The 19250-nt window shown below is 43.6% G+C and overlaps 2 protein-coding genes across 2 annotated transcripts; both read right to left on the reverse strand.

The window, feature by feature from the left end:
- Window positions 1–13596: 13596 nt before the first annotated feature.
- On the reverse strand, window positions 13597–15428 carry LOC115049327 (transmembrane protein 17A). The gene is made up of 4 exons (XM_029511430.1): window positions 15302–15428; window positions 14543–14649; window positions 14137–14250; window positions 13597–14058 (listed from the first exon to the last, which is right to left on the reverse strand). Exons 1-4 carry the CDS (start codon window positions 15426–15428, stop codon window positions 13738–13740), a joined length of 669 nt encoding a protein of 222 aa, XP_029367290.1. The 3' UTR covers window positions 13597–13737.
- Window positions 15429–15953: 525 nt separating this feature from the next.
- selenoe (selenoprotein e) lies at window positions 15954–18223 on the reverse strand. The gene is made up of 4 exons (XM_029511399.1): window positions 17918–18223; window positions 17508–17584; window positions 17164–17242; window positions 15954–16239 (listed from the first exon to the last, which is right to left on the reverse strand). Exons 1-4 carry the CDS (start codon window positions 18128–18130, stop codon window positions 16096–16098), a joined length of 513 nt encoding a protein of 170 aa, XP_029367259.1. The 5' UTR covers window positions 18131–18223; the 3' UTR covers window positions 15954–16095.
- Window positions 18224–19250: the final 1027 nt, after the last annotated feature.

Here is a 19250-nt window from a genome sequence, read left to right on the forward strand (position 1 = left end):
CTGTTGAGTTATACACAGTAGAAATCTATTAAAAAAGCAGCAAATGGAATAAATATACTAGTCTGGATGTATTCACTCATATTCACTCATACAGATATATAAAAACCCTGAACAAAATATTTGCAAAAAATGGAAAGATGGGAACTCGTGTGGCAGCTTCTCGAGAGTTTTTAACATCGAAGGCACGTCACTGTCAGACTGCATCGCTCAAAATGATTGTTTTCCGTCTTTAAACACAATTTTTTCCATCGTGATATGCTCTACAAGGTTCCGAGCGGCAGTACAAGCCATTGCCAAAATGGGTCTGTCATTCCCAGAGGGAGCGGAACTGAGAAAAAATATTTCATTTCTGCATTTCTGGCATCTCGATATTAATCAGTTGCTGAACGCCTCAAGGTGAACAGTGATAATCAAAAGGAAAATAGCTGGCATGACATCTATCTTTTGTAAAACATTGGAGATACAAAGAAAAAAAAAAAGTCACAACGTTGACTGGTGGGGTGACCCGATCAGAACGGAGATACATATTGGTGGGATGTCAAAATAAAGTGTGTGGGTTTTTTTTTTTTTTGTTCAGGATAAAAGCCTGATGTATCCCAGACTCCTCTGTGGGATCGGTGACTCGCAGGAACTTTATTAATGAACTGCACACTTCAGAAAGAGCGCCGTTGCATCATTCTGAGGGCTTTCACTGAAACGTTGCATATTGCCAGAGTCTTTGTGCATCCAGGGACAATCTGCCTCTTTGGTCAAGCTTAAGGGCTTTTCATGACATAAAATAAACATTCAAAAAAACAAGCACAGGTTTAACATCGATCTTAAGCGGCGACTTTAAGCCCAGAGATGGCATGAGTCTGATCGGTGGCAGCGGGGGAGAGAACGTACTCAAGATAATGCCCAAGAGCTGTGCAAACCCTCAGAGGAACGTTTGTTGATCTCATCAGAGCTTCACAAACAAAATGGGCAATTTAGCATGTTTCCCTCTTCACTGTAGAGCTAAGTCGTTTCGGTGGAGCACTAGTGCTAATCAAATTTATTTATGGAGGGGAGCAAATAAAAAGTTAGTTCAGGGTAAGTCTGAATCTATAAAAGACATATTCAGGTGGATTAGCAAAGGCACACACGGGAGGACGACAATCTTCAGGGAGAAAAACACTAAATATGTTAAACTAACGTCAGTCAGGTGCATAATGCTTTGTCTTTCTTTTTCTTTTTTTTTGTGCAAGTGGTGAATGTGCATGCAAATGTGTGCTAAGTAGGTTTGCAGTGAAGACTCAGAATTAGAAGGCAGCACATTCTTGTTTTACTCATCCTCCAGGGCATCTGAGCAAAACCAGATCATTAACATTTCCCAAATAAGAGGCTGAATACATTTACTATGTTAATCGGCCGGCGACCATCTGAAGTGGTTGCCAGTCAGTAAATTTGGACCGTCCGGGCTGCATGAAGATTACTTGTTTGTGATCTAAACATGCTGCAAAGCTTTTGTCGAAATGGCAGTACTGTAATTTGTACCGGTGCATATTACAGAATGAGATCACATTGTTTTCAACATCGACATTAGCAGTCAGATCAGGCCAGACGATGATTTCCCACGGAGTGCGAGGGATTAAAAAGGACCAGTTCTCACAGCAGAGGCAGAAAAATAGAGACATCTATTACAGATGAGCCTGTTTAGCCTCCGTAGATGAACCCAGGGATCTCATTAATGATTTATTCCTTCAATCCCAATTTTCAGTGGGGGAGGAGGTAGAGCTGTTTAAAGTTAAAAAAAAAATGATTGAAACAAAAGGTGCCGCACATTAAAGTCATTTAGGGAAGTTCTGGTTGATCCACTGAACTGATCCAACTTATTTAAATTTAACACACTTTTTTCTCACCTTCTGTCTCAAAATATATTTATGTTTCCTAACACACAAACTGTCCAAATTCAGCCTTTAAATTCACCGCCCCGAGCGAACGTTTTCAGTGTGGAGGTTTTCCTATTTATCCTTGAAAGAATTATTTGAAAAGTGACTGACGCAGAAAGATATTTGGGATACTTTGGGCCATGAAAGATCCAGCGTACTGTAGACGTGTTGTGGAAAATGGGGCCAATCTGTCTGCAGATTCAACCCCTGAATTTGAACGCATCAACAGTCTGCGTGTTTGGAGAAAATAAACGTGCTTTTGGGCCAACTGAGAAAAAAAAAAAAAATAGAAAAAAGATTCAGTTTATATTGAAGGTTCATCATAATGGTGAAGCAATGTGTGCCGATGGACTGCAGTGGTGTTAACCTGGATTCAAACATAATTCAATGAAAAAAAGGCTGCACAGCCCAGACGGCCGACCACCTTCCCCCCTCCCATCCTGTGTCCTCTCCAGCACGTTCACAGCTCAAAAGATAGATCGATATCAACAGATTTCCAGGAAATCAAATTGTGTTATATTTCCTGCCAAGAAGAGATGTCATTCAGATGGACCTGGGGGTCAAGGCCGGCGTGCTTACAGTATGAGTGAGGATCTGGGGACCAGTTTGATGTCATTAGCGCCGGAGCAGATGGAGCACACATTGGTGATGTAGTGCTCGATACAGCTGCCAAAGGTTTGCAGTTCATGTCTTAGTTTATTTTATGCTTTGTTCTTTTTTTTTTTTTGTCAGAAAGATTGAGCCTTGCTGTTGGATCTTATAAAAAAAAAAGTCCAATTTGGCTGCAAACCAAATGACTGAATGGCACCGACGTTTATTGGGTGAACGTCAACTTAACTCAACGTCGGCCACTTATGGAGAAAATTGAATAAAGACCCTATAAAAGAGCCATATCGTTATTTCGACATATGCCACACACATTTTATTTTGAATTTTTCAACGTGCGATAGTTTTTATTTATTCCATCCACATTCAGATGATTCCTACGCCCGTGGAAACAGAAATTCAAATACAAAAAAAAAAAAAAAAAAAAAAAGAGAGACAAACTAACTGCACAATATAAATCAAGAGCAGCCTGTACAAGGACACACAGTGCCCAGAATCAGTGTTACCAGCCAAAATAAATGAGAACACCAGCAACACTGCTTGTGCACGAGGCGTTATAACTATCCATTCAAACAAAAGGCTGAAGAGGCCTTGTACCTAATGAGAGCCAATTGGAAAAATGTGTAATCACGTCATCTTTACGAAGCTCCTAATTCAAAGAGTCGAAGGTCGATTTCATGAGCAGTCAGTAATGCCTCAAATGTAGAGAAAGCCAGAGACGTGACCCTCCGCCTGCCCGCGGCCATCCGCCCAGTCAGGAGGCACTGCAGGGATGGATAATATCCCGCCACTGCAGACTCAGAGGTCAGGCCGCGCTGCTGCAGCAGGCGCTCACAAAAGCTACCGAGGGATTAAAGAACGGCTAAAGACGCAACGTTTTGCGTTCTGCCTCCTGCGCACATTCAACATGTACATCAACACGTACAGTCCACCACCATTTCCATCTCCTGCAGCAAACACGGCAGGAAGGAGCCCAAGATGATTTCCTCTGCGGACAGAACGTTCAGTTTTATAAAAGAGTCTGTGAGAGAAATTTGGACTTTGACTTCTTTGCTCCAGTTGTTGTTTGCCAGCGTTAGCATTTCTTTCACACCGGCTGTATGCCAGATAGTCACAGAACATATGTTGTCGGTTTTAAAGTTCCAGCTGATGTGTATCTTCTCTAAAAGCCTCTCGTGTATCATTTGGAAGCTCAGGTTTGTATAGTTGTGTTGTGATTCTGAACTGGGAGAGCGGATGGGTTGGTGAAAATGATCATGAACATGTGCAGTTAAAAGTTCTGCCAAAAAATGTGTGGTTGTCCAAACTTTAATATACTTTATCAAAGCTGTGCTACAATGATGACTGAACTAAACCTGATCCAGGCTAGATGGTGAGATAACCTTGTTACTGTGACAGTGAACAGCACTCTTTATTGCAGTTTGAATTAAATTTAGTTGTCACCACAGCAGACTATAAAAGCTCCCCAAACCACCTCCCCCAATAAGAACAACAGTCTGATGACCAATGACAGAGTCAGTCAGTCGGTTAACTTCAGCGCTGCCCCTGCTCCATCAAATATCTTCTTACTTTATTGAAAGTGTTTCTCTTATTACAGCTTTACTCTTTCTCTGCTCGGTCCCCGACACGGGATCACTTTTTATTTCAGCGCAGATATTTCACATTTTATTAACCTCTTCTAGACGCTTCCTAGTCCTCGCACGTTCAGACCTAATCTGAGGGGTAGCCCTCGGGCCGTAAAAGAATCACGTCTACGACGGAAATAAAACAAACCTTTTTGCAACAGTCATCGTGGCTCTGAGCATAAACTGGGAGAAAATTACTTGAAGGTTAAAAGACGCTCTGAGGATTTGCTAGCGAAGTAAAGATGTCAACCCTTTTGTGGCGGATGTTGATTTATTTGGAGCATCATTTAATCGAGACAACGCTGCTGCTCTTCCTTTAACTAGGCCTGACCTGAACAATAACTAAAACACCCAGCGGCGCGAGGTCTTAGAGGATCACACCGACACCGTGCTGATCAGGAAGTATTATTTGTATTTCTGTAACCGTCACTGAGACTTTCTGTTTACATAAGTACCATTCAAACTAAACGTCATTAGAGGCTGCAGACATTTGGCCAACATGCTGCAGTGACTTACAGACATATGCTGGGTAACTCATTCGTTTGTCCCAGTGCTATAAATTTCAATCACGGCCCCTCTCTGTCTATCTCTGCGATTGTCTTCGGTGACATTATTATTCATGTCATGGTCGTGGACTGAGGCCAGGAGCTTGATTGGATCAGGAGTCAGTGAACTTCCAATTTTAATTGAATTGAAGCCGTTCTCTCCCCAGGAGTCTCCCAGTAGCCTGTGGGTAGAAAACACTGAGCGGAGCACCGAGAATATGCATGAGATGGTTAGGGAGCATTAACTGGAGGCTTTAAGGAGGTTAATAGCCAGCGAATATCAATACATCAGCTCTTTTTTTCTTCGACGGCTTGGCAGCCTGAATGCCTGTGGATGGATTTCAGACAGTAAGAAGAAACAAACAAACCATTAGTCTGGAATTTATACAGCCTGAATACATATTTTATGAAAAATGTGATTAGAAATGCGAGATACGAGATGGAAGTTAAAGTTTAATCTCTGTATCGTGATTGTTCATCTCTTTGATGTGCCGGGCTTCGTTATTGAAGACTGCACTGAAAAGGAGTAAGCAAGTTTTTCCTCCCAAAGCCTGGCATCACCTTCCAACGTGTTTTGTCAGCTTGGAGGCAGGCAGCCCGATCATTTGACCAGCTATCACAGTTAAAACATGTTTTCCCATCAGCGCCTGTGGAGAATTCTCAGAAGCTCAGTGGCTTCCACTCCTGCTGTCACCGCCACCCGAAAAAACACAAACAAGCCAGGACGTGCGTTCACATGAGAGTACTTTTTTTTTTTACGAGTAATGATTCCCTTTTTTCCTGAATAAATTATTATTCCAAAAATAATTAGCATTTTCTTGTTTTTGCATGCACACAAACTGCGTGCTTAGATCTCAGAGATAAATTTGTGTAACTGCTCTTATCCTCCTGGAATCAGAGACCCGGCTGAGTCCAACGCTGGCAGGCCCAGCGACTGCTTCATCCCGGGTTTGGATGTGAAGCTCTGCTGCCGCTTCACAGAAAGGCCCCCGTGAGGCTTCATATTTATATTCAGAGTTGTATAATTAAAATTTCTTTCAAGAACAAATAATGCAATAAATAAAAGCCACCAACAAGAAAGAGAAGATTTCAAAACGTAACAACAAATGTAGAATATAAAATTCAAGTTGAAGCACTTGAAGGGGGAGGGGAATGCTGAGGGGAAGAATCGAAAAATCCAAATAGTTTGACCTTTTCGTATAAACTTATGCAGATGATAGAGCGCAAAATACAAATACTGCTTTCCTGAAGTGTCTGCGAAATGCATAACTGGCAATGTGATCAGAGGTGAGAGATGTTATATAGCAATGTCAACCTGCAAAACCTTCTGTTCATCCTACTTGTTCTAACCTACTAATATCAACAAAGCTCTGTGGCATTTTCTCATGTTTCACAAAACCCCACCATGAGAAACTTCAGTGATACGATACACACCCCCCCCCCCCCTTAAATTCCCAAGATTCTTGCATCGTTTGGTTTATAAAAAAAAAAAAAAAGCATGAGGCAACGTGGGAATAAGCGAGACAGATTTCTGGTAGCTTTGCTTTTCTGTTTTGACTGCACAGGTAAAGATAAATCCTCGATCAAATTTCGATGAAGCAGAATCCCATCGCTGTCATTTCACGGCAATCGATGCATAAAATTAGGAGAAAATAAATGTTTCTATTTGCTAACACAGTTCAGCGGCGTAATGAAAGTAATCTGTTTCCGCTTAAATGTGTTTGTCTATTAAAAGATAAAGCTTGAAGCGAAGCCAGCGGTTATTCATTGGAGCCTGTATTTTGTTTCTGAAAGGCCTCAGTTTGTACGGGGCGGTCACCACCCATCACCCACGACTGTGTCGTATGTATGCCGATGACACGACGGCGGTGGGGCTGATCCGGAAATGGGTGGAAAGTGGAGCAGCAGGTAACAACCTTCCAGACAAAAGAGCTCATCGTCAGCAGCCCAGCAGCCCTCCACTCAGCAGCGGAGGTGGAGGGGAGCACACACAGGATCTCTAACTTCCCCCATCCCATCCTCAGCGCCTTTTACAGGAGCACTAGAGTTGATTCGGACTAGCTGCATCTCTGTGTGGAGCGGCAGCTGCACAGCTGCGGACTGGAAGTGTTTTCTGAGAAAATCCTCGGGCCTTCTCGTCCCTTCGTCCGGGACGTCGGAGGGAGGGATAAAAACACCATCGGGGACCCCACACGTTTACGTCACGGACTGTTCTCCGGCAGGAGGTTTTCCAGTGTGAAGAGCAGAACAGCCAGATTCTCCAACAGTTTCATCCCTCGGGCCGTCAGACTGCTGAACTCTCAATAACAGCAATCCAAAAGCCACACAGGCAAATGAAATGACTCTGAAATATTTTATACATGTTTATTAAGAATCATTTAAACAAATGCACACAAAGCACTTTATGCTTGGAGATTTTTTTTTTTTTTTTACTGCTACTTTTGGGCCAGAGGCAACAAAAGGCAACACAATTTCATTTCAGTGCAGCGTATTTCATGTGTCCTTGAAATGACGATAGAATTCTGCATCTATCTATCTGAATGCTTTATTAACACACTACCCCACTTTGTAGGTCGCAGCATCATCAGGGGAAATATACAAATAGAAAACATCACACACGTCTGCAGTGATACGACCACTGAAATGTGTCCAGAAATCTTTAGCTGCCTCCTAATCTGATAAACTCTGAATCAAATTCAGACTTTACAGACTGAAACTACAGTTAGTGACTTTTTTTTTTTTTTTTTTAAGAGAGAAGGAAAGTCATTTCTAAACCTCACTATCACACCTCAGTTTTTGAAAAAGCAATGATGATATTTCTGAGGTGAAAAAAAAAAAAAAGCTCTGAGGTGTCACAATGAAAAGTCCCTGAAAGGTGATAAACCCGGACGCTGATCGGCCTTTGGTTGGATTAAAAAAAAAAAAAAAAAAAATCAACACTATAATTCACACCAGCTCAAACACAAAGCTCTCGTCCTCTTTAAACAAACCAACAAAGTAGCAACAAACGATTTCAGCTTTGAAATGGCAGCAAAATTTAAGTTTAATGACGAGAGATCACGTTTAAGGCAGAACAGAGGACTGTGGTCATTTTGTCGACTTCCCCTGCACATTAAGTGTCACAGTGTTAACAGTTACGTGTAGAATTCACCAAGGACAAGGGATTTGACAGACAGATGGGCGACTTTTGTGGTGTCGTTAAATTTTATCTGTGATGGAGCGGCATTTACGACTTCTGTTGGTTTATAGGCGGATCGTTGGGTGGACTGCGTTTGCTGGAAAAAACGTCTGGCTATATTTTCTGAGCAGAGACGGAGAAAGCTGTGGCCAAACATGGAGGGATATGCTTTTCTGTTGTGCCTAAAAAAAAAAAAATGTTTCATTTTCAAGGAAACGGCGTATCGTATCTGAGCGTGTGCTGGCACTTTACTCGCTCACACATGAATATCTAAAAAGGTTTACACACAAAGACGTAGTTCAATAACACGACAGAAGCCAGTTGCTCATTTATTTCCAACAACGACAGCCAAAGCGTTTTGGAAACAGACATAGTCCTTCTCCTCAATGTGTAAAATAACCTTCCTTATTGATACCCACAAGACAATTTCAGAAGCACCATGAAACATGAGAAGATTGGCCTTTTGAAAAACAGCAGAGGAAAAGTGTCACACCCCAGCGTCTCATGAAAAACTCAGATTTAAATGGCCACATTCAGATAAATAAACTTTCAATAAAAAACAAAAAAAGGGGGGTGAAACGATTGTGGACCATTCAGACAAACTCCTGTCGCCAGAAATACGCCGTTCAAGAGCAAGCTGCCCTGTGGTCTGGAAACGAGAACCTGCAGGAAAAGGCAACCAGAGAAGAAGCCGATCTGCAGGATTTCTGAAGGAGAATTGCTCGAAAAAGAGCGTGAGCACGGAGTTGTTAAAAGCTGGCAAACAAGTCCACAATATTACACTGAAATCCTTAAGGACAGAATATTAAATGTCCATTTAAATGTACTTTCACTTTCTTGCAACAGTAAAAAGAACAGTAAACTCGGTCTGCGTTTCAGTGAAACGCTCGGCTGCTCCACCTCCCAGAGGGAAACAAACCTCCCTCCAATGTGAGGAGCGGATTTGGGTAACATGAAACAGTAAAATAAAACTAAACAGAGCCATCTTTATGCAGTTTGCTCTGAAGGCAGTACATTCTGCAGCGTTACCAGGTCCTGCACATTTAATACGTTGCTGCTGATAAAATATTCATCTGTATATTATGGTGAGTGGCCACTCAAGCAACCAGGAGAAGTGATTTTCCCCGCTTGCAACCCCCCCGCTGGCCTGCTCACCCAGGTAATCAGACCGAATTGAAAATATCCAGCTACCAATTTCAGCATGAGTTTCAATATCCCTGCCTGCCAGTAGGATGTCACATTTCCAGCCAATGTAGAAAGCTTATGAATGAGATCACAATTTCGGGATCCAATATCATTTAGAATCAGTAAGTAACTGGGGCAATACACAGCTTGCACCACCCCCCCCCCCCCCCCCACCCAAAAACAGGCGCTGCTCATTCTGCTCTGAGTGAGGAACCAGTTGGGTGGCAGGAATGGCATCAGATAATGGAGTCGTAGATGCGTTCCCATCAACAATGGCCATTTCTTTCTGATTCTATCTGGGTGAGATTGAACGCCGTCTCGAGGGATTACAGCAGGCCTGCACTGCTCATTCTCCGTATGTTCTTAATATTTCCTCTCAGTTGCTAATGGAAACAGGTTACAGAGGAACAGCAGGGGGGCTGCAGGGGCGGGCCAGTTGTGGATGTGTCACTGGCTTAATGAGTTTCATTACGAGTTTCAGAGTACCGATTCACTAAAAATTGCAAGAACATTTTCTTGATGTTGCTCGTTTATTTCCTTTCTTCTGCAAGGTAAATGGGGTGCAATCAAAATTTTAGATTTACTGAGTTTAGATTTCTTTTTTGGGCTTTTGACTGTACATTGTACTGAGATTTAGCCCTCCACATTGGAAGGAGATGACGTTTGTGGGGAAATGTGGGCAGAATGCGAAACCACTGAAGGGTACCCGAACAGATCTCAGGAGATTACCGCCGACAGGGATCCTAAAGTGAAGGAAGTTCTCCTGGACTGGTGAAAGAAACAGCTGGTAAGGCAAACAACTCACTAAGTGGAACATTTACTCGACTAGTTTTAGATTTGGATTCATACACACATATTTTGTGTTGGATTCAAAAATAACCTCTCAGGAGAAATCAGAGAGGAAGAAGCTGTGTCACGCTTCACCAACAGATGATAGTCGTTAGCGTTTTGTCGACACAATGAAAAGTGCAGAACCAGAGGAAACGTAGCTTTTGCGCTATTTGAGTCACCTCACGCTCATTTTATTATCACCGTCTGCATCAGCCATTGGTCATCACTCCTCATGAATGGAGCTGCACAACTGCAGTTTGCGGTGGTTCAGTACAATTGTGTAACCACCTGGGACTGAGAGGAGGGGAACATTTCCAGGCGTCGTGCCATGTCTGGTGAGTTCCCCACCGCGAGGGATTACTGAAATAAGGGGGATGAGGATGCCGCTGTGATGTGCTGGCTATTACTTCCCGTCAGTCCCCCTTTCGGAAAGCTGCACCCAGTCATAATTAAGGTGACGACTGACTCACCAAAGCCCAGCTGACAATGCTTCGGCGTTGCATTGCTCGGTGGGGGAGGGCAGAGGCACAGAAGAAAGGTGAGGCAGAAGTTGTAGGTTTAGACTTTTAAAAAGATGCTAGAAAGAATGAGGGACAAAATATGTTTAGCGAGAGAGCACAATGTCCCCAGATTATCCGAGGCTATTATTCACCCCTCTCCACCGCAGAAAGGCAATTTGATAAGGCGGAAAAGGTGCGAGAAGCCGCTTCAGATGTAACCGCTGCATCTCCAGGGGGAATTTCCGTTTCTTATTCCACCACCGGCTGGTTAATCTTCTTCCTCTTCAGGACCTAATAGAGTTCAGACTTATTAAAAGCAGATACAGGAGAAGCAGAACGGGTCACAGCGTCGCGGTGAACATGCAGTACCCTCTGCAGAGTGGGCAGTGTGAAGCCAAAACCAATGCCAGCACACAAAAACACATCATGGAGAAACCAGAGGAAGGAAGAAGACACAAAATGTGAAACACGCGCTCCGAGAAGCATCTTTAACAAATCCAAACACCACAATAAAACTGTAAACGCACTGTAATTACAGCCAACAACTGAGTGGATCAGAGCTCCACCTGATCCCTGCAGGTTTAGCAGAGCGGCCGTCTCTCCTTCTGTTTACTCTCTCCATCTGTTTGTTCTCTCTTTGCTTTTTGCCGAAGAGGACAAACATATTGAAAGTCTATTTTCCACAAGGCACCTCTCTTGTTTTGACATCTGCCATTATGAGACAGCTTTACCTCCATTCACACCGAAAGACAAAACGGTCAGCAGGTACTCTTTCCTGTTGCCGAGTGTTATGTGATAAGGGAGATTTGTCGGATTGCAGAGGTGCCAGGATTAACTCCTACACGGCAATGGTTTGATTTTAAGGTGGTAATGATTAAAGGAACGGAGCATTTCCTCAATGCTGAAGAAAACAGACGTCCATTCAAAAAAAGAAGAGTTTGGTCTGCATTTATTTCGTGATGTTGGTTGTTGTTGTGTGAAAACTCCGGCCTCACGCCTTCAACAAGCAGAAACTGAAAACCTCCCACTTTATAAAACCTCTGAGGAGCTGACGAGTGACGAGGTGCAGCTTGGAAAGCAGGTGAACAACATCAGGTCATTAACTAATGAGGAGACGCAGGAGGGAGCGATCACACGCTGACCTCAAGTCTTATTTCCTGTCAAATGAACACATTACGGCTCTCAAACTTCCCTCACTGAGCGCTATTATTCATTATTATGAGAATATATAAATATGTAAATGCGTGTGCCATTTATATGTCTGAATTACGTGCAGGCTGTGGAGATACATTTCCTCCTGGGACAATACAGACTAATTAAAGTTCCACATTTTAATATGGAATGATAGGTTGCTCCCATGGCTGACACACCAAACACAGAACGAAACGCTCCTTTTTACCCTGCTGGAGCTGCTTTTTGTGTAAATTTATATTGTGCATGAGGCACTAAACCGATCCACTTCATCCTAACTCCTAAGTTTCTTCTGCTCTGTGTGGAGTGAAAGTGTTTGGTGCTTCCTTCCACGTTCAGTGAAAGTAAGCTTGCTTTATTTGTTCTTCCTCGGATAATAAAGACAAACACCAGATAATGGAGACTGGGGATGCTTGCCACGGTGGGCGGGGTCAACAAATCAAATCTCTTCACAACTTGTGTTGAAAGTTATGGAAGTACACATTCTTTTCCTTTTTTTTTTTTTTTTTTGTTTTAGCCTTACTTCTGTCAATCCGTTGTGACCTTTTGGCTGAATTGTTGTTTTGTTGACTGATAATGATTTCCACGTGTCCAGCTTTCACGATGCTCTCCTCAGAGCTGTTAGGGTGGGGACTGTAACTGTCCCAAAGCTCTGCTGCCATATCAAAACAGGCCGCACCACGACGTGCCCTCGTGCATCACAGGCAACATGTGCAGCACAACAGATGAAACAAGAGAGTGCAAACAAGTTATCTTGAATTCTTTTCATCACAAGCAAATAAGCGAGCTCTGCCTAAAACCGAGGCGACTTGTCTTTGAGTGTCTCTGCTCCTTTTAAATAGCCAGATGTTTCTTTCCTACGCAAACTCTTTGTCTGCGGCCACAATTTCTACATAAAGACGTAAATAACCATTACCCTCTACACTCTTTTCCCTTTTTTTTCCACTGACAGTGCAGCAGCCACTGCAGCTTGTTGTTTTCTGAATGGAAATCAGAAACCATGCCGCTCACAAAACCGGCTCGTTGACAACTTAGTGCCACGCGCTTTAAATAATTTCTCACCAGGAAAGAAATAATAGAACACCCAATACTGGCTGCAGGCTTCTTGTTAAAAGATAATATGAGACTTTATTGAAGCCACTTGGGGAAATTTGCTCATCGCCGCAGCTCTGTACGGACAGAATAGAAACAGATTCAAATTAAATATAATGACAAAGAACAGAGAAAAACTGAAAGATCCGACATACTATAGACGGAGACAAACAAAGAGAGGTGTAAAAGATAAATAATGAAATCGAATTCCATGTAGACGTGACCTGGAGTCACAGATTATCAAATGATACATGGTTTTTTTCGAGGGTGGACAGGTCTAACCTTTATTCCTCAGCCAGAGGGTTTCCTGATGAGGACATGTGCTGCATGATAATCTGCTCTCGTTTGGACTTTGCAGCACTGTCAGATGCTCCACATGCGCCTCCTTTGGTCGCTGACTGCCACTGTGTGGTCGTAAATATTTAACACAGTTGTGCTGCAGCGACAGAAGTAAAGACTCTTGGACTCCACACGCTCTCGGAAATTTGATTTCTGCAGTGATATTTTACACTGTAGGAGTAGGCTGGAGTTAAATCTGGAAAATTTAATGCGAGAAGAATAGATTGCTTTCTGCCTTTTGAAACACTAATCTCATCTCACGGGCAAAAAATTTAATCTGCCTATGCAAAAACAATTCTGTGCTCCCGACGCCCCGGCCTACATCATCCATCATCATTAAAGAAGAAGAGAGCAATGAAACCCTTTAACGTCGTTTGATAAAAAGCATCTACTGCCTTGTATTTCTGAACTCATCTGGTTGTTTAACAGTAGCTCCTCTTCTTCTCTCCTGTAAAAGTCACCCTGCCCCACGAAGGGCAGGGTGACACAGCGTTTATAGTGGAGCTACTTTTTTTTTTAAACAACAATCTGGGTCTGTCACTTAAATCAGAAGTCAAACAGGAAGGATTTGGCCCACATTTATTATACCAACAGAGGCCTCAGAAGGCCAGAAGACAAAGGAGTCACAACACAAAGAGTGAAAGAATCCAGTTTGGGAAAGTAGCTGATTTGCGTACTGACAAGTCAGCGTTGGCAGTCAGTTGTTGTTGAGTTTTAACGCTCAAATGAGGATGTTTAATGGTACATGTCTTGTGTGGGTGTGACGGGCAGTACGCTTCGATGGTAGGTCAGTCCGTAGACGGGGCTCATCCCGGCGTGGCGGAAGCGTTCCACCTTGCCAAACTGGCGCAGATGGAAGAGGAGGGTGAGCTTTCGGGTCATGGCCCTCAGCGCCAGAAAGGAGGCCAGGATCTGGCCGAGGAGGAAGATGAGGTAGAGCGAGTGGACGGCTCTCTCCAGGGGCAGAATGATAATTCCTTCATCAGTCAAGAAAAACAGCAGCACAGGCAGCTGGAACAGGAAAGACAGGAGCCAGAAGGCTGCCAGCTCCGGCACCTGGAGACAGGGAGGGACGGGGAGAGACTTTGAGTCAGTGCGATGCAAACGGAGAATATTACATAGGAGGTGTCCCACCTTTTCTTCAAGGTTCCCAATGTAGCCCAGATAAAGTCGGACCACTTCGATGACTGTGAGGAGGATCATCCCTGTTATGAGCAGGGCCTGGTAGTACCCGGGCAGATAATAGAACTGCAGATGAAACACAGACGTGATATCACTGTGTTCACAACATATTTTCTCATTTACAAAAACTGATAGAAAAAAAATATTGATTGATGCATTGATATGCATTGATATGGATCCGTTTTTCATAAAAAAAAGCTCAGTTGGACTTCCAGGTTGGATTTTTTGTGGCCATTAGATGGCACTAAAGTCAAAGGTTTTGACTTGCACTGACTTCAAGCAAATACACTTTATTTTTCCCCCCAAGTGAGCTGCTCTGACTCAGTTTGCGTAAATACTTTCTCAGCACACGACCGACCTTAACTTCCAGCATGAACACAGCTGAGAACCACCAGCAAGGAAAATAAAACAGGTTGAAGTACAGCAGCATCTGCAGGGGAAGGTGGGACACGAGCTCGTTGGCCTCTGCAAGACAAACACTGAATTACTTCCACAGATTGGTGTCACAAACCTTTCCTCTCATGAAATATGACACAATGTTTGAATTTTTGATTTCAGGTATTTGCACGGTCTCTGCATTGCCTTAAAGGTTTGCAGCAAATGTCCGTGAAGGTTCTCAGTCATCAAAGTCTTCTTAGTCTTGAAGTGTTTAATGGGAAGCAACTGGACTTCTGATCTTGTTTGAAGACGTTTCGCCTCTCATCCAAAAGGCTTCTTTAGCTCTGAAGAAGACTTTTGGATGAGAGGCGAAACGTCTTCAAACAAGATCAGAAGATCAGAAGTCCAGTTCCTTCCCACTAAGCACTCCAAGAGTTTGCAGCAAATAAAGCAGCATTCATCTCTGATGTGACTTCATCACAATGCAAGCAAAAGGATCGATCGCAGGTTTCGTTGGCACCAGGCAGCGTTTGTGAAGCTGCTGGTGAGTTCAGGGAATCAGACGTGCGACTCTTTAAAGCAGCAACAGGTGACGTGAGAACAGTTGCAGGAAGATTGTTCAGTGAAGATGCAAAGAGAGGGTCCGTCAGATGGACGACATCAGAATTTGTTCGAGTTACACATAATGACTTGTGTTATCATTATTGTGCTCTGCTATAGCTAACCACGGTTAACTAACCAAACGTGTCCTCCTGCTCCCTGGTGAAGTCGCTGTCAGCTGTCCTGTTGTTGGTGAACACCGAACCCCCCATGTAGGCCAGACCCACGTGCAGGTTCTCGGGAACGGGCGAATAAAACACAGGCATTGTGGGTAGAGCTACTGACCATAGCTGTGCCAAACTAACGGTCCAAAACTGTTTGTGTCTTGGCGTCCACTGCCCTAATCCCTGTTGTCTTAAGTCTCACAAATGCACAGTGGCAGGCACACAGAGACACAAATGGACACACACACAGATGCATGTTGGCAGACACAACTGCTAATCAGATTATTGTGAAGGAGGCGGGCTGAGGATTAGACTCAAACTGCGGCACGGCACTTTGTTAGTCAATTAGTGGCCATTTATGATGCTCGTTTAATTTGTTTATCTAATTTAACAGTCATTGAGAATCGCAGGAGACGGAATGTGGACCAAAATGAATACCAGAACAATGAATCTTCATTTTAGAAAATCGTTTCTAATTTTACACGGGCGCATTATTTCCCCACCCACTCACTTCAGTTGTCTGTTTGTCTGCACCATGATACTCAGCTCCAGGTGATTATAGCGACACAAAGATTCAAAGATATGCTCTATTTTTTTTTTTTTAATCCAAATTCAGCATATTAACAGGATGACACAGCACTGCTTGCAGCACCCAGCAGCAGGTCATCAGAGTGGTGCCTGGCCTTGTAGGATTTCTCCGGCCTTGAGGCGCCACACGTCATTAATGCAGCTGGGGGGGTGCAGCGCAGAGCTCGGCCACCAGGGGTCGTCACAGCTCGTCCCTCGGGGCGCGCAGGGGGAAATGCTGGAACTCCTCTGGCACCTCTTCCCCTTTCTGGGACCTCTTGTAGAAACCCAGTGAGTCTAACAGGCTGCTGATCTCTTCGGCCTTCATTTTCTTCACGGGAACAGTCTGACGTGTCGGGAGGCGCGCACACCCACACACACACACACACGCATGCATTTGGACATATGGTTAAATGCTTCCAAGCTGTTATGCAGCGTAGAGTGTATGTCTGCAGACAGATGACATGCTCTGGTTCACATTTGGTGCATTGTGATATATTAATTTGATCCTCCCTAATTTGGATTTTTGTGAAACCTCGTTTACTCATAGCTGGCATGAACTATCCTCCTGCACATTTGTTTTCATTTATTATATTCGATAGCCTAGCCCCTCGAAAAATTCTTTATTTAAAATCAAATTACAGCTTTTAAGAAGCACCCACATTATGAAGCAATAAATGAAAACATTAGACCCTGAAGGAGAGCAAAAAAAAACAAACTCCCACATAAACTTATGAAGGGAAAATAAAAGGTAAACAAAACAAAACAGCAAAAATTGAACTGAGAGAAGAAGCAAAGTGCGGGAACAGTTGACTTTTTCAAGCTGTTTGCACATTTAGAGGAAGATAGAAAAATTCATTAGTGTTGGTTTGAGAGCAGCCGCTTATTGTCCCTCACTTTCCACCTACACTGACGGAAAAGAAAAGTCTCTGGGAAACACAGAGCTGTAATTTCAGAGCATAAAATGTTCAAATTCATACCAAGTATCCTGTTTTTCTGTATAAAATATTACTCAGCTGTCAGAAACCATCATTTATACACTTCCTTACCCTCCTTCTTTCTTGCCAGTTTCATTTTTTATTTATTTTTTTGGTAACCCTGTCTCGCTCTTTCAAGCACTCTGTCTGTGTGACGCGCTGCTATCTGACAGAGGATCTGCTATCAGATACAGCAGTCTTAAAACTTCCCCACATGAATCTGCCTTGACACGCTTGTACTCCCGAGATAAGCCCCATCATGAGGCCGACGATGCCTGACCTCAGCATCTCACCTTTACAACCTCGTCCTTGTCGTTATAGAGTATCAGCCGTGGGTTTTTCTCCTCCGATGAATCATACTCCAAGTTGTGGCTACGCGGAGGGAAAGAATGGATCAAGGGGGAAACAACAGGTAGAGGCGGTGCGTCCATCTGCCTGGCTATTTTTAGACTCAGTCAACATCACACAACTCAAAGCCCGCAGAGCTGGCACTGCACTTGGCAATTTGCTAGGAACATTGTTTTTGTCTATAAAGGAGGTCATGAGAAAATCAGTGGCGGGTTTTTGTTTTTGTTTTTTTGGGAAAGGACACGTCTCACCAAAAACCCTGAGGAACATGAAACGAGCACAAGGATACTACAGAGCCCACCGCTCCATGAGGAAATGATGAAGCTCGGGCATTTTCTTTATGCCTCATCCAACCACACTGGGGGCCTGTGGGGACAACAACACAGAGTTGTTAAAACAGCACTACAAAAAGCATTGTGCACACTTTGTTCCGTGTGTGAGTCATCGAAATTGCCAAGAATAGGTTTCATATCTCTGCAGAGTACATGCTGACATGACAGCACGTGGCTCGGCCCTCATCTTACCCATTTCCCAATCGGTTGGCTGCGTGCATCTACGCTTTCCTGCTGTTCTAAGTTTGTACACTGAAAGTGCATTTGAAAGTTCTTCTTTGCAACAGTGTCACAAACTCCCGAACATTTTATAGGCATGGCAAGAAATCCTGATGAAGATGTACAGTTGGTTAGAGTCGGTACTCACCACCAGTTTTCCTCTGGCTATGACGAGGTTTTGTTCATCTGCCGTGCCGTCGGTCGTCTCTGACGCTCTGACAGCGACGCTGAGAGTCAGCACCAAGAAAGTCCACATTTTATGACTGATTAGTACGTTTGAGTGCTTTTTGTCAAAGTTAAAGCCAACAATAATGTGACCCTGTGGTCCACTGGGATAGCTTCTCAGGATGGACAAGACCATGAGATATTCACAGAGGGGGGCAGCGTCCACCTGGTTCAGACTTTTCCTAAAGTTTCTTTTATGAAATCACTTTTTAATCTCCATTGTTGCTGAGCAAATAATCCACTGCGGCAGGCAGACGGCTGATTCTGTCTCTGTTGTCTTTGCTGTTCCGCTGTTTTTTTGCTTTTTTAATTCAGGGGCCCCCGACTTTATGGTATATAGTTTCTTCCAACATCAGATGTCATTGACGGTTCACAGAAACCACTGAACATCTGTGCTCTTATCACTTTTTCTCATGCACTAAGCTTGCAGGTGGTTGATGGCCACTCAGAGCCAGACGCACTCTCATAGCTGCTGATGGCCAAAACTCAGCTGATCCTGAATTGATTTGCAAACCTGCTGGACTAGCTGTGTGTGAAAACAGTATTTAAAAACCGTTTTCAGTCTCGGGGATGGTTTCTGATCTGTGCTTCGGCTAACAAAGGGCATCATTTCTATCAGCATCAACATGTCATGGGGACAAATCAACATCTCGCTAGACGTCACATTCGGAGCTTAGCCAAAGTTAGGACAGGAAGACAAAATCCACAGCTCGCTTGTGAAGTCTCCCACCATCCTTAAGCTTCGGCAGTTCATTCCCATCCAGTCCAATCACAAGTGGACACAGAGGCCTCTAGCCAATCACGTGTGAGCTTTGTAATTTACCAGCCATCCAACTACCTCAATCAAATGATCCAATCAGAAATTTTAGCACACATTTTATACAAACTGTAACAGGTGGACGAGCCAGTCAGAGCAGAGCCTTTGAGTCTCTGCATGATGATGCAGATTTAAACTCAGCACTACGAGGAGCCAAACCACGTAAGCTTTGGATGGTAGGTCTTGGTAGGCCGGGGTTCGAGACATGGCTTCGTTGTGACGTGAAAAAGTTTCTTAATGCAGGCTCTGCGGACTGGCCTGATTTATATTCAGCTGACTCTCACTTCACTCAACAGTTTTCACCGCTGTCTTCTTTACATCCTGCAGAAGTTGCACAGACCAGTCGACAGTCAAACTACACGAAAAGCCTCCAGTGTATTTTCTTCTCACTTTATTGTTTTCTATGCTGTGTTTATTTATCACATTGCTGTAGTTGCAT

Source organism: Echeneis naucrates, chromosome 9 (assembly GCF_900963305.1).
Source record: "Echeneis naucrates chromosome 9, fEcheNa1.1, whole genome shotgun sequence".
Lineage (NCBI taxonomy): Eukaryota > Metazoa > Chordata > Actinopteri > Carangiformes > Echeneidae > Echeneis > Echeneis naucrates.

Bases quoted from the DNA above. Each gene is read 5' to 3' on its own strand.
- LOC115049327 (XM_029511430.1), bottom strand. From the start codon at position 15,428: ATGCCTGTGTTTTATTCGCCCGTTCCCGAGAACCTGCACGTGGGTCTG. The intron at 14,650-15,301 runs GTTAGTTAACCG...TTTGTCTTGCAG, and splicing joins GGAGCAGGAGGACACGTTTG to AGGCCAACGAGCTCGTGTCC. The intron at 14,059-14,136 runs GTGGGACACCTC...CCCTGTCTCCAG, and splicing joins TTGGGAACCTTGAAGAAAAG to GTGCCGGAGCTGGCAGCCTT.